Genomic DNA, 13,142 nt, shown 5'->3' on the forward strand with positions numbered 1-13,142 from the left:
TATATATATATATATATCTTTCGTATACTATATACATAGAATATATAGCACACATTTATATGTTCCATATATAAATATTTAATAAGATTAACAGTGTCAATATAGTATATAAACATTTTATCAAATATGCTTTTAATTAAAATAAGGAAAAAGAAAACTATTGATCGGAACTCGTATATGGAAGTCGAAACAACGTCTTTTGCAAAAAGTATTCAATGCTTTATCTCGAAATATCTTGAAGAGGACGCATTTACTTGAAGTTTTCATTCAATTGTTACATCTACAGAAAAAGGTATGATAGATAATATATAATATATATACAAGACGCTACACTCCATGAGAACATATTATATAATACTAAAACGTTTTTGGTGGTATTTTATTGTTGTTTAATTTATAATAATAGATTATTAATATCTACTAAAGTATTCCCTTTGTTTTTCTTATTTTTCTTTCATTCTATTCTACTCTCTTTCTCTCACATTCTCTCTCCCTTTCGCTCTATCTTTCTCTCTCTCTCTTTCTCTCTTCATCTATATCGCTCATTTTTATTCTCGTGCATGATTTCTCGAATAAACTCGATCAATTACATGGGAGATCGTTACATCTCATTTCTATTTATTTTAATCTTTCTTTTTTTTTTTATTTCTTACTGCACATCCTTTGTTTTTTTCTTTGTTCTTTTTTCTCATAAAAAAAACCTGTGTTTTTAAAAAAATTCATTGATATATCGTCCACGTTGGAAAATACATATATACATATTTATGTATAATATGTACGTATACATCTATACATATTATATGTATATATATATATGTAGCTTATAGAATGAGGCGAAAGCAAACGGAACAGAACGAAACAAAAAATTTAAATAATAACGCTTTTGTATTTGTCATATCTGTTTAGAACCATTTGGTGTGCATTACCTGTTTTTTTTCTATAACGAACTTTTCTCAACGATCTCTTAGTCCTTCTTGTCGCCGTCTTCGGGGTCTTTAAGCGTGTGCCATTGAGCGATAGGACGTCTCGGGGATGCCAACATATCGGACCAGTGTCTCAACTCTGTTCCACTCGCGTTGTACCCCAAGACGACCTTCCCAATGGGTTCTGATGTGCCGATACGATCGTAATCGACTACCGTGACAACCAATTGCACTTTCTAAACGTGAAATCACGCATTAGTGCACACAGTCTCTTCACGGAAATATATATATATTTTTTTTGTTTGTTGCCATAACCTCCGGATTGTAACGTGTTTACAAAAAAGTTTATTAAAAATAGAATATCGAAAAATATAAGTATATAAATGTAAGTATATATAGGGAATTTATAGGGAATTTATGTTTTAGGAAACTAGTACTTTAGGAAATTAGTCTACTAGAAATTAGTCTAGAAAGAATAAAAATGTAATAAAAAAAAAACTGATATTATGGGATATTTACAATGTAGAATTTTTAATGATTTTTAATATAAAAAGAATATATAAAATATAATATAAAAAGAATATAATTATATAAAAAGAAAATTTTATTACCGTTTAAAAATTTGAAATTACTTACTACTATTATTGATATGAAAAATCTTGCATCTCTTTTTTAAATAAGGAATATATAAATTTCATTATATCTTGAATTACATATATAAAATATATATAATGTATGAAATGTTCGTAAACATGAAAAAAATTTAAAAATAAATTAATTGATATCAAGAATAAAGATACTTGACTTTAACTATTATATTGACTTTAATTATTATATATATTTTACAATTATTTATTGTTAATTCTCTTTTTATTTATATTTAATTTTATATAAAATTGTAAAAAATTGTAAATATGAAAAGTTAATGATAATACAACAAGAAAAGACAAAGAAGGAAAAACTAAATTATTTTTCATTTTATTTTTTTTTATAAATAAATATTAAAAGTAAGCCTAAACTTTTAAACGATAATATATGCAAGTAATAAGCAAAGCTTGTTTAATGAACTTACATTGTTTAGTTTAAAAAGGATGTTCCTTCTTTAGACACGTCTGACCTTCGATTCAAAGAGCATGCAAAGCGTTTAAGCGTAATTCTGAAGCTCGTATATGAATAAAGTGACAGCATTTTACGCGATATTACGTAGCGAATAATATAATATTTTAATACACGTTTTACAATCCGAAAGTATGACATTTAAAAAAAATTGAAATATTAGTCCCTTCATAAAGCTGTTTTAATCCCTTTTTAAATAAATATAAGATCTTTTTTAGCCTTTCTTTTTATTCAAAAATGGAAGTAAAGAACTTTTTTATCTATTTATAGTAAAATTGCTTTCTAGAATAAAAATAGTGCACATTATATTGTCGATACTTTATGAAGATACTTTTTTTTATTATCACATTACATACAGATCATTTATTCGTGTTTTCAGTTTAAATCATCCGTTTGCAATGAATATTAAATATTTACCAAGTATCTTATACTATAATAGTACAAAAAAAAGTAAGAAAAAAATTATTGTCGTGAATTTTGTCTAAAAATTAATTGAAAAGAAAACGTGACTAATTAATATGTAATAAGAATAATAGAAAAATGTTGAAGTGTACTGTTACCTGTGTTTGTGAACTGTGTCAAACGTGGAGAACCAAATATGTATTAAATTGATCTATATGAAATTTAATTCTATTACAAATTCTTACCAATCAAATTTAGGAAAGATATTTAAATTTGATGAAAAATATTATAATTATTATACTCATAGCTTTTATATTTATAAAGAATTACAATTATTCTTCTACTAATTTTTTAATTAATATATTTTTTTAACAAGATTGTAAATTAATTTTTTTTTTAATTCAATACAATTATCAATTTCATATACACCAATTTAATAAATGGAGGATCATAGATAAATTTTAAAGATTCGTACCTGTATCTGTTCGAAGGGTACCTCAAACGTGAATGATTCGTTGTAATACGGATTAAGAGTGCATTTTTTGATAGACGTTTTCTTCTTTTTCAACCTTTTGCCATTTTGCATAAGAGCAATTTTTACATAAGGATCTGATAAACCACCGACGTCCATTTTCTTCAGATTTTTCGCTTCCAAGATGACCACAGTTAATTTACCAGCAGTGGGCACGTATCGAAGCGAGAAGCAAATATCACCTAATTTATTATCCTGTAATGAATTTACACGAATTTTAATCTCCACGAGACTCATGTTTTAAAATAATAATGTTCAATAATATTTTGTAAAAAAAAAAAAGAACAAGAGAGACGCAAATATATTTCGTATATTAAATTTTACAAAATAATAATTGAAATCTTTTTTAAAAGCTTTTTTAGCTTAATAATTTTTTTTTATGGATCAATCAATACATAAAAAAATATATGATTTCATTTAGAAAAACAAATTTATGACCACCATCCAAATTTACCTGACCACCTTCACCCTCGACACTCTGCAGTTCTCTCCATTCTTCGATCGTTTGGGCCAAATCGACTTGGCACAGTGGAACCTTGACTTCACCGATCTGATCGTGTTTGGAGAACCTGTCGAAGTCGAAGATCGCGAAAACGAGAGTTTTATTCATCGCATCCGCATAAGGTACGCTCTGGAAAACAAATATGTCCCTCGATCATTCTTTGGAAAAATATAAATGGATTCATTGAATTGATTGTCGAAAAAAGAACTAACCTTGAATGTGAAAGTCTCGTTGAAGACTGGGCTAAGCGTTTTCCTGTGCACTTTTGTTTCGAATTTTTTCTTCTTGTCGGGTAGTAGATAAACCTTTACGTACGGATCGGAAGTACCACCCATGTCCAAAGCTGGCAGTTCCTCGGCTTGTATCACCGTCACCGCTAAACTGTTCGTGTTGAAATCGTATTCGAGCTGCAAATGTTCAATGATATAATAATTTATTTAATTGGGATAAATACAGGTATATTAATAAATACAATTAATATAACATTTGAAATATTTTGAAATTATTTCTTCTTCTCATTATTGATAAGAAATAAGATTGATATTATTTAATTAATTTAATTTATTTATTAAATTATTATATTATATTTATTATATTATATTATAAATTAATTTGATTAATTTAATTTAGAATTTATTTCTCTTGATTTGTTAAATGATAAATTTTTTAAGAACGATTTGATGATAAAGATTGCCAAGGATGATGATGGAGATTGAAAAAAAAAATTTTACCTTATATTGAAGTTTCCCAAGTTTCACCTCGCTCTGCTTACTCTCAGCTTCATCTGGTTCCTCGGCGTTGTCAGTAAGTTCTTCCATATCCGGCTGGACCTTAACAAATCGAAGTGGATTCCACGAGTGTAGAATGTGCGTCTAAGATCTACATGAAGTCATGGAACACGATTACGTACCTTGTCTTTGTACGTGCTTCCCAATAGTTGAACGGATTTTAAGTCCACCGCCCCCTTCAATCCTTTCTTTCCATCTTTGGATCGTCTTTTGCGACAGCATCTTCTGATGCAGCAGAAGCAGATTCCGAGAACTACTACGCTTACAGCTACTCAAGCATAAGAAGGGAGAAATTTGAAAGAATTAAAAAAATGATTTGGTGTTGTAATGAATGTTTGGTGGAACGAAGAAATTATTATTAGGTAACTAACTAATAATGAAAATTGATTCCTGTTAAATGAATTTCTGAGGGAATATTGTGAATATTTCATTTTTTCTTTGAATCTATTTTTTTAATTTTATCATTCCTATTTTTATGGTATTATTTACTATATTAAAATTCTATAGAATATAAATTGTATAATAAAATTCGACACCATTTTCTTTTCGATATTAAAAAGTATGTAAAGGATTTCGATTTTTTAAATTTCGTTCCACCTTATTTTTGGTTGACATCATGCGCATAGTGCGTCTATTCAAGCAAAATTTGCAAGCATGAAAGCAATTTTTATTTTTCTATTCTGTATTTTATATTTTCCCATTAATGCTTCTGCTGTGTAACGAATGCAATTTTTCTTAAAAATGATATGTCGTAATAATAAAAATATTCTTATTTACAAACGCAACTGAAACAAAGGAAATTTTTACAATTAATGTTGTTCGTTTGGAGTATGTTCAGCAATGTTCGAGTTATCTGAAAGAGTAAAATGTTTTAGGATCAACTGTTTTTTTAGGTAAAGAAAAAGTTTTCAGATTGTTTTGTGTCTTCTTGTGTAGATATTATTACTTTGTGGAAATATTTGTACATAGAAAATCATTATTACTTTTGACTTTATGTGAAAGTGTTATCTGAAAACTTTTATATATTATTGATGCAGTATTTTATTATCAATAAATCTCGTGAAAGTTCTTTTTCTCTCTAGCTTCCTCACAAAGTTTTTTATAAAATATTATATAAACATATTCAGTATTATATATTAGATTTAAAATCAATTGTAAGATTTTTTAAAATTATTTTTATACTGTTTAAGTGAATTTTTTATAATGTTTAAATTATTCCATTCCTAAAATTCAAATAATTTCATGTGCTTCATAGTTTCTTTAAGTATCAGTATATATGTACAGTATATATGTATCTAAAGAAAAAGATTTTTAACAATTTTTGCAATATCAAAAAATTAAAGATATTTTAAAAAATATGATAAACTGTATAGGTATAAATTGTGATATCTATGTTCTTAAAGATATACTTATCTTATTTTAATAACAAAGAATTTACTTTATTTTTTGTATCATTTATCCTATTAATAAAGTACATAAAAAAAAAAAAATAGCAAAAATCTCAACCATTTTTTTTTTTTACCTATTAAAATGGCAACAAGTCCCCATGTTGGTATTCCCATTTCCTCCGCGATTTCTTTGCCGAGATTTTCCATTTGAGTTTCAAAATTTTTCCCAGCATTTTCGGTTACTACCTCTGCCTCTGTGGCTGCAAAACGCAAATAATAACACAACAATATATAATAATCCGAAAGGAAAATCTTTCGCGTAAAGAGAGAAGAACAAAGAACAATTTTCAAGAATTCTTGAATTTACCTTCTTTTATTTCCATCTCGGTGCTCAAAAATGTTTTTAACGTCGATTCAACGATCTCCTCCGGTTGCTCTTCCGGCACCTTCTCAGCTTCTCTCTTGTTAATGGCAGGCATTTTCTGTAATATTAAAATAAATATTTTAATATTTATGCTACTGATATTATCAATTGATATATTACAATTTATTAAAAGTTTCTTTTTAAAAATTTATTCATGAAAATAAAAATACAATACAATTCTAGAATATTTCTAAAAATTTTTATATATTATTCTTAATTTTGAAAATTGTTTTCAAGCCGAAGTATTAATAATTAAAATAGGTATAAATTTTTTTTTAAGTCAATTTTTATAATATGTCAAAATTTTATCAAATTTAATCAAAATTAATAATTTTCAATTATTCAGAATATTCTTTTGCAATCTGATAAAAATCGTAATTTTGAATAAATGAGTGGAAAAATTATAATTATAAAAATTACATTGTACGATTATAAATTTGAATAAAAAAAAATATACTTAATTCAGTAACAAAAACTCAAAGTTCTCAACATGTCTATCCTCATTTTTAATATTTTCAACGCATAATAATAAATATTTTAGTCACTCAGTGCTTTTATTACCATTTATGATCAATATCGATACAATTTATCAAGAATTCGCACGAGTTCCAGCGATATCACATTTAATGCATTTTTTTTTTAAAAGTGTGTCATAGACTATGATCGAAAAAAAAAATAACTTTTTTCCTGGAAGCAGTAAAATTTTTTTACGCGATGTTTACCATTGAAATAAAGCTCGCTGTGAAAACAACGATTTGAATTCTATCCTCTTTTGAAATTTTTTTACTAAACTTCTTGTACCATGGTTATTCAAAACGCCATGTATGATGATTTGGCAAAAATTATACAAACATTATAAATATAAATATTTCTTAGAACAGAAAAAAGACAAAAAGAAAATATCGAGTAAATCTTTTTACAATATAAAAATATATACGTAGAAAAGAAAAACTAAATTTAATAATTTTTTTTTCTAAATTAATTTAAACAAACGATTTAATTTTTCAAAGATTTTTTTCTTAAAATTATTACGTAATTTTTAATTTTTAATTTAAACATTTTTAATTTTATTTAAATTATTACACTCGTATTATTCCTTCACCTTTTCGTTTTCCTTAATTCAATGATAGAGCTTTATACGATGCAATATTTTAATTTTAGATTAAGTATAGAAAAATTGCACGACATTTATAACTTTTTGCTAAATAGCTTTTACATACTTGGACATGTACGTGTTGTGTTATCAATTGTCTTGACAGTTTCTTTTATGATTAGGTGAAATTATAGATCAGTTAAACGTCATGGACAAGTGTTGTTAGAAAACTTTGTTCATACTATTGAAGTCTATGTGTATACAGACTGTATATTGTTTTCAACAAAAAATAATTTAATATTATATTTTACAATATTTCGAAATATATTGTTACTTTAATTGCACACAAATTTCTAACTTTTTATAATTTAATTGGAAATAAAATAACACGAAAAAAAAATACACTACACATCAAACAAAAAAGGAAAAGTGAAAATTACACGAAATGCGATTTATAAAAGTTTCGATTTTCACGTTTTCTTTCAATTATTGAAAAATTTAATATAAATCGTAAAAATGGATTTCATTCTTTCGATTCCATGTTTCTGTAACCACTGCGAGATTTTACAATCAACATTGTGCTTCCGCATTTGCAGATTAAATTCGCATGCGTATCGTGGTCTACAGATTTCTATTTTAATACGTCATTGGATATCAACGAAAAATGTGATATTCGTAATACTGAATGCGAGAGAAAAATAATTTTTTTTTTTTAATATCGTGTATAATATTATACAAATAAAATCAATTTAATTAAATAAAATAATGTAAATAATTGAATGCAAAATAATTAACGATGAAAAGAATAAAAAAGAATAAAATTTTAAAGTGAAAATTAGAATTCAGAATGGTGTAATAAAAATAAAATATAAAAAAAAATATAATATAGGAAAAATGAAAAAAAAAAGTTTAAAAATATTAATAAAATTATTAATTTTAGCTTATTAATTGCGTTATCAACAATTTTTTCAGTTATAAATTATATCACGAGCAACATTATTCCTTATCCATACATTGATTACACCGTGCTCATAACGATCGCGTGCGTTACTCCGCAACGACCTCTACCGCTATTTCCGGGTTCTATTTTTTTATTTTTCTCGAACGCGTGCAGCGAATTTTTAATTAGCAAATGTAAAAACGTCTGTCGGCTGCTCTTTGTAGCGAGCATTTATTCTATGCTCTTTGAAAAAAGATGGTTTCTGAAAGTTATTTGAAATCTGAAAAATTATCACTGAAAGAAAAAATATTTCGTAGCAGAATAATTGTTCGAATGAAGGATTCTTAAATGAATATTGGATAATATTTAGTATAGAAATAATTTTTATATTTTTATATATTTTTCAATTTCAATTCAATTTTTTTTCCTTTGTATATGACAATTCTTTCTCATTATTTAATCTCTTTAATATAATCTATGTATGTATAATATGTAGGATAAAGAAAAATTAAGCATTATTATATATAGTATTATTTTTCATTAATAATTAATTTTATTGATCATTTTATCAGTCATAACTAAAAATGAATATTTTTTTTCTTTCTTAAAGTCACTTTTTGAATTATAAGTTTACTTAAGATTTCAGGAAGGCAGTAGTGATTTATTAATAAAACAACAAAGCTCTTTCTAAATGGTTTAATCTATTCTATTAAGTATTCTATTAAGTACCTGTTTAATTATTTCTGTTTGTTCTATCAACTATTCTGTCTACCATTAAAAATAATTATTAGAACATCTGTCTTTTGTATAAATCAGTTCAACTTTTGTTACATACCTATATTCTGTCTTTGAAAAGTATACATAGCAATGTTCCAAAAGATATTGTTTGAATGGTCTTGAGTTTACCATTTAAAAAGTTATTATTATAAATTATAATTTTATAATTTTATTTTTAAATTTCTTTAAATTTTCTAACATTACAATTTTTTAACATTAAATTTAATATAGCAGACTTATTTCCAACTTCAAAGGTGAAACATATAATAGTCTCTCATTCACATATAAACAAAATGGCTATATGCCAGGAACAACAATGAATTTCTCATGAAACTCTATCTTCGATCGAAAAATATCACCTTGAACTGAATTGAACAATGTAAGAAAAAACTTGGTATTGAAAGAATCAAAATTCAAAATAAGTAGGAAACTAACCTTAATCTGAAAACTTAGTTGGGACTATATAAATTCGAATGTAATATGAGGACATAAGTAACATTAGATAATATTAATTTAATTCACTGTATAATTTTTCTTTTAAACTTTCTTTTCTTTAAATAACAATTTTTTGATAAATTTAATGTATCGAAACTTATTTCCAGCTTCAGAGATTAGATGTGATGGTCAAGGAACGACAGTAAGTGTTTCGCGAGACTTTTTATCTTCAAGAATGTCGCCTTGAACCAAGTTCAAGAATGTAAAGTTGATATTAAAAAAAATCGCGTGGGCGAACATTAAGGGGTGAAAAAAAGTCAAGGATCAGGATGCCGCGTGAGGATTATAGTGTACAGAAAGAAAAGATTACGAGTTGGATGAAAAGGGGGAAGAAGGAAGTCAGGAAACACGACAAAGTCGTCCAGGGAATATAATATGAAATTATTTTAACCAGGCACAGTTGTGTCTGAATCGCGATATTTCTATCATTTTATTTGTGACTATCATCTTTCCTCTCTCGACCATTCTTTTTACATTGCATTTATATGTTTGTTTCGCAAATGTAGAAATACGTTTCATGCGAATACATTTATTATTTCAGTTTTAATTTTATTTTCCTATTTTATCTATTTTTTAAAATTTAAATTTAACAGATATATTATATTTTAATGAAATGAGAATTTTACATATATAATTATTTATTTATTTTATTTATTTTATAAATTATTTTCTTTATAATTGTTTATTTATTTTCTAAGAAAATTTTGTATTTTTATAATGTTATAATTTATAATTTTTTTAGATATTTATAATAAGTAATATATTGAAAAGTAAAATCTTTTTCAAAAATTAGTATTTTATGAATAAGTAGTATAATTAGTATTATGTCAATAAAACTAATAATTAAGAGTATATTATATTCTAAATAAGTAATTTATTTAGAAAAGTATTATTTAATTATAATTTAGTTAAATTTAATAACTTTGAATAATATAATCAATAAGAAAACTAATAATTAATTGTTCCAAAATTATTCCAATTTATATTCCAAATTTTTTTGTAACAAATAAGTTATAAGTTTTTGAATCATAATTTTATATCATAAAATTTATATAAATATTTATATTTATTTTCTTTAATATCTATTTCTCTAACATTTCATAGATTTATCAAAGGATTCGACAACATTTTAAGCAAAGCTAAATTATATTCACAAAACTTATTTTCACTATTATTTTCACATCTACTTCAATAAGGTAGTTAAAAATCACAAGCATTTCATTTCTTCGCATTTTTATATTTCAAAAACTGAAACTTTCTTTTAAAATTCATTAAACAATCTAATAATATTAGGTAAATTAAAATTAGATAAATATTATACAATTTGTAAATCTCGATTATCGGTTACGTCAATGTTCACGATGATATAGGAAATGTTATAGTATGTAATAATTGAAAATTGAATCACATTTTACATGCCACAGATAATATAAAAGTCCGAAAAAAGTGAAAAATTCAATAAAGCTCATCATTGATATCAATAAAATTTTACTATTCGATTTAGTAATTTTTTTATTCGAAGTTAGATGTCAGTTATTTTTTGTTATCTTGTTGAAAAAAAAAAGAAGATTATAAAATTCAGATCAATTAGATTTTTGGAATATTTTCGATTTTTATTTAATTTTTATTTATTTTATTTATTTTTATTTTGTTTCTATTTATTTTTAGTTTTAAATTTTTATTTAATATTTTATTTTATTTTTACTTTTATTTTAGTATGTTAATATCTAGTATTTTTTTTTATATGTAATCTAGTATTTTTTATAATAATCTAATATTTTTGTATATAGTTCTTTCTATTCTATATTTCTAACGATTATATATTTTCAAGTATATTGTATTGAAAAATAGATATCAAATAGTTCCGTTCTATTGAAAAAAATTTATTATTAAAAGTTCTATTTTTTAGTTCTATTTTTTAATTCTATTTTTTAATATATTTCAATATCTTTATATTTATCTAAATATATATATATATTTAAATTTAAATAAAAAAGAAGATTTTTTTTGCAGAGAAATAAAAAATTTTCACCAAACAGTGAACATTTATCATGAAAAATTTTCAGTTGGGAAATTTCTCTTTCTCCTTCATATAAATCGTGAAAAGGATAACTAATATGGCGACGGCGGTAAATATGAAAAAATTCGAGGCAAAAATTTTTGGGATAAAAAATCAGATAAAGCATTTGTATTATCAATATTATAGAATTGAAAATTTTTCATTTTGCTGTCTCGTAATTCCGACATTGGCCTCCAATAAAATTCGATAAGACGATAACAGAGGTATGACTATTATTCGCAGTCTGACAAAATAATCGTTATCGTCGCGGCGACGATAAATTGACGTCAGACACGCGTCACCCACGCACGCAATAGTTCTCCACAACTCGGCAATGGTCATTCTTGGAAACAAAGGATCCGATGGATGTTGCTATGTTATTTTTTCTTCTCCTTTTTATCTTTTCTTTCTCATTTAATTTTATCTCATTGTTCCACGTTTCAAGGATAATCCGGCGAAGCTATCCTTCTGAGAGAGGTTAGAATGCTTTGAAACATCATGGAAATATGTTCGCCAAAATACATGCTACTGTTTCTTCTTAATTAAGTTAATTATGAAAGCTAATATAGTGTAGAACAAAGATTCAAAAAATTGTGACAAAAATTTTTTATTATGATATAGTTGTGAAAAAAGTGAATTTCTTAATTACAGAGGATTTTGTTTTGTGTTTTATGAAATATTTCTGTAAGATTTTGATTTAAATTGAGAATAACAACAAAGTGTATTCGAAAAATATCCAATTATTTAATACCAGGTAATAATATGTGCTACAGTGTTTAATAATATATTTAATTATTTAATATTAGTTTTTTAAGGAATAAATAAAAATTAAGCGAAAATATAACCTAAAATTGTAAAATAAATATAAGAAGACAATAAATAAAAACATAGAGTTAATCGTTATATTATTCGATTTGCATTAAACTTCAATTATTTAAACATTTTTTAATTTTACTTTTAAATTTTCTAATTTCATCACTTTTTTTATCTATTACAAAAAAATAAATTATTTAGAAATTTATCGAATACAATTTTGGAATTTATTTCTATTTTTTAATTTATTTTTAACTTTATTCGGATTTGTTACTCTTATAATTATTTTTTATTTAATTATTATTAAATATATTTTGAAAATACATAACTCTACATAGAAATAATTAATAAGAATGGAACGGTGATATTGTTTGTCATATGTGAGGCGAAATAACTTAATATACACTTGAATATGCAAAATCGATAACTAACTTGGCACCATGGAAAATAAGGATATAACGTGGGCGTTGCAATGACTTAAACATGTTCTTTAATGAACATAAATTAGTTTGACGATATGATCGTATCTTCGGTCTTATTATAACTCATAAAAATCATTGAAAAGATCATGATATATAACAAAATAATAAGAGTAATCAATTGCTACAATTCGTCAATTTATATAGCTGTTTGCATTGTACAAACAATGATATATATTGTAAATTAGCATAGTTTAAAATAAGCAAAAGATAGCGTTTTGTTTGGATAAAATATTAGTAAAATATAGCAAAACTTTCGTTATTTTAATTAATAAAAAAGAAAATGTTCGAATAATAATGGAAAATTTTTAAAAACATTCGAGATTGACTTATAAAATTTAACAATTTTAGGTTAGTTTTCTTTCATTTTCATTTATTCCTTTCTTCCTTTTTAATTATATATATGTATAT

At 24.7% G+C, this 13,142-nt stretch overlaps 1 protein-coding gene and 2 long non-coding RNA genes across 5 annotated transcripts in view; 2 read left to right on the plus strand and 1 right to left on the minus strand.

The window, feature by feature from the left end:
* Positions 1-3,096, plus strand: LOC116184889. Its single transcript, XR_004149547.1, has 2 exons — positions 1-292; positions 2,933-3,096. It is a non-coding gene; the product is annotated as an uncharacterized LOC116184889 (long non-coding RNA).
* Positions 529-13,142, minus strand: part of LOC102671927 (synaptotagmin 1) — a 22,567-nt gene continuing 9,953 nt past the window's right edge. The window contains exons 2-10 of one of the 3 annotated variants that reach the window (XM_031508050.1): positions 6,019-6,133; positions 5,786-5,911; positions 4,386-4,531; positions 4,207-4,305; positions 3,688-3,882; positions 3,428-3,604; positions 2,917-3,168; positions 930-1,159; positions 529-705 (exon numbers count right to left, since the gene is read on the minus strand). In XM_031508050.1, the coding sequence (XP_031363910.1) occupies positions 965-1,159; positions 2,917-3,168; positions 3,428-3,604; positions 3,688-3,882; positions 4,207-4,305; positions 4,386-4,531; positions 5,786-5,911; positions 6,019-6,130 (1,302 nt within the window). In that variant the 5' untranslated portion in view covers positions 6,131-6,133 and the 3' untranslated portion in view covers positions 529-705; positions 930-964. Of the gene's footprint in view, positions 706-824; positions 1,160-2,916; positions 3,169-3,427; positions 3,605-3,687; positions 3,883-4,206; positions 4,306-4,385; positions 4,532-5,785; positions 5,912-6,018; positions 6,134-13,142 lie in introns of those variants that run through there. The other 2 variants (XM_006610392.2, XM_006610391.2) reach the window with 2 other exon arrangements.
* On the plus strand, positions 3,399-4,611 carry LOC116184890. Its single transcript, XR_004149548.1, has 2 exons — positions 3,399-3,597; positions 4,254-4,611. It is a non-coding gene; the product is annotated as an uncharacterized LOC116184890 (long non-coding RNA).

This window comes from Apis dorsata, unplaced genomic scaffold (assembly GCF_000469605.1).
Source record: "Apis dorsata unplaced genomic scaffold, Apis dorsata 1.3 scaffold_74, whole genome shotgun sequence".
Classification (NCBI taxonomy): Eukaryota; Metazoa; Arthropoda; class Insecta; order Hymenoptera; family Apidae; genus Apis; species Apis dorsata.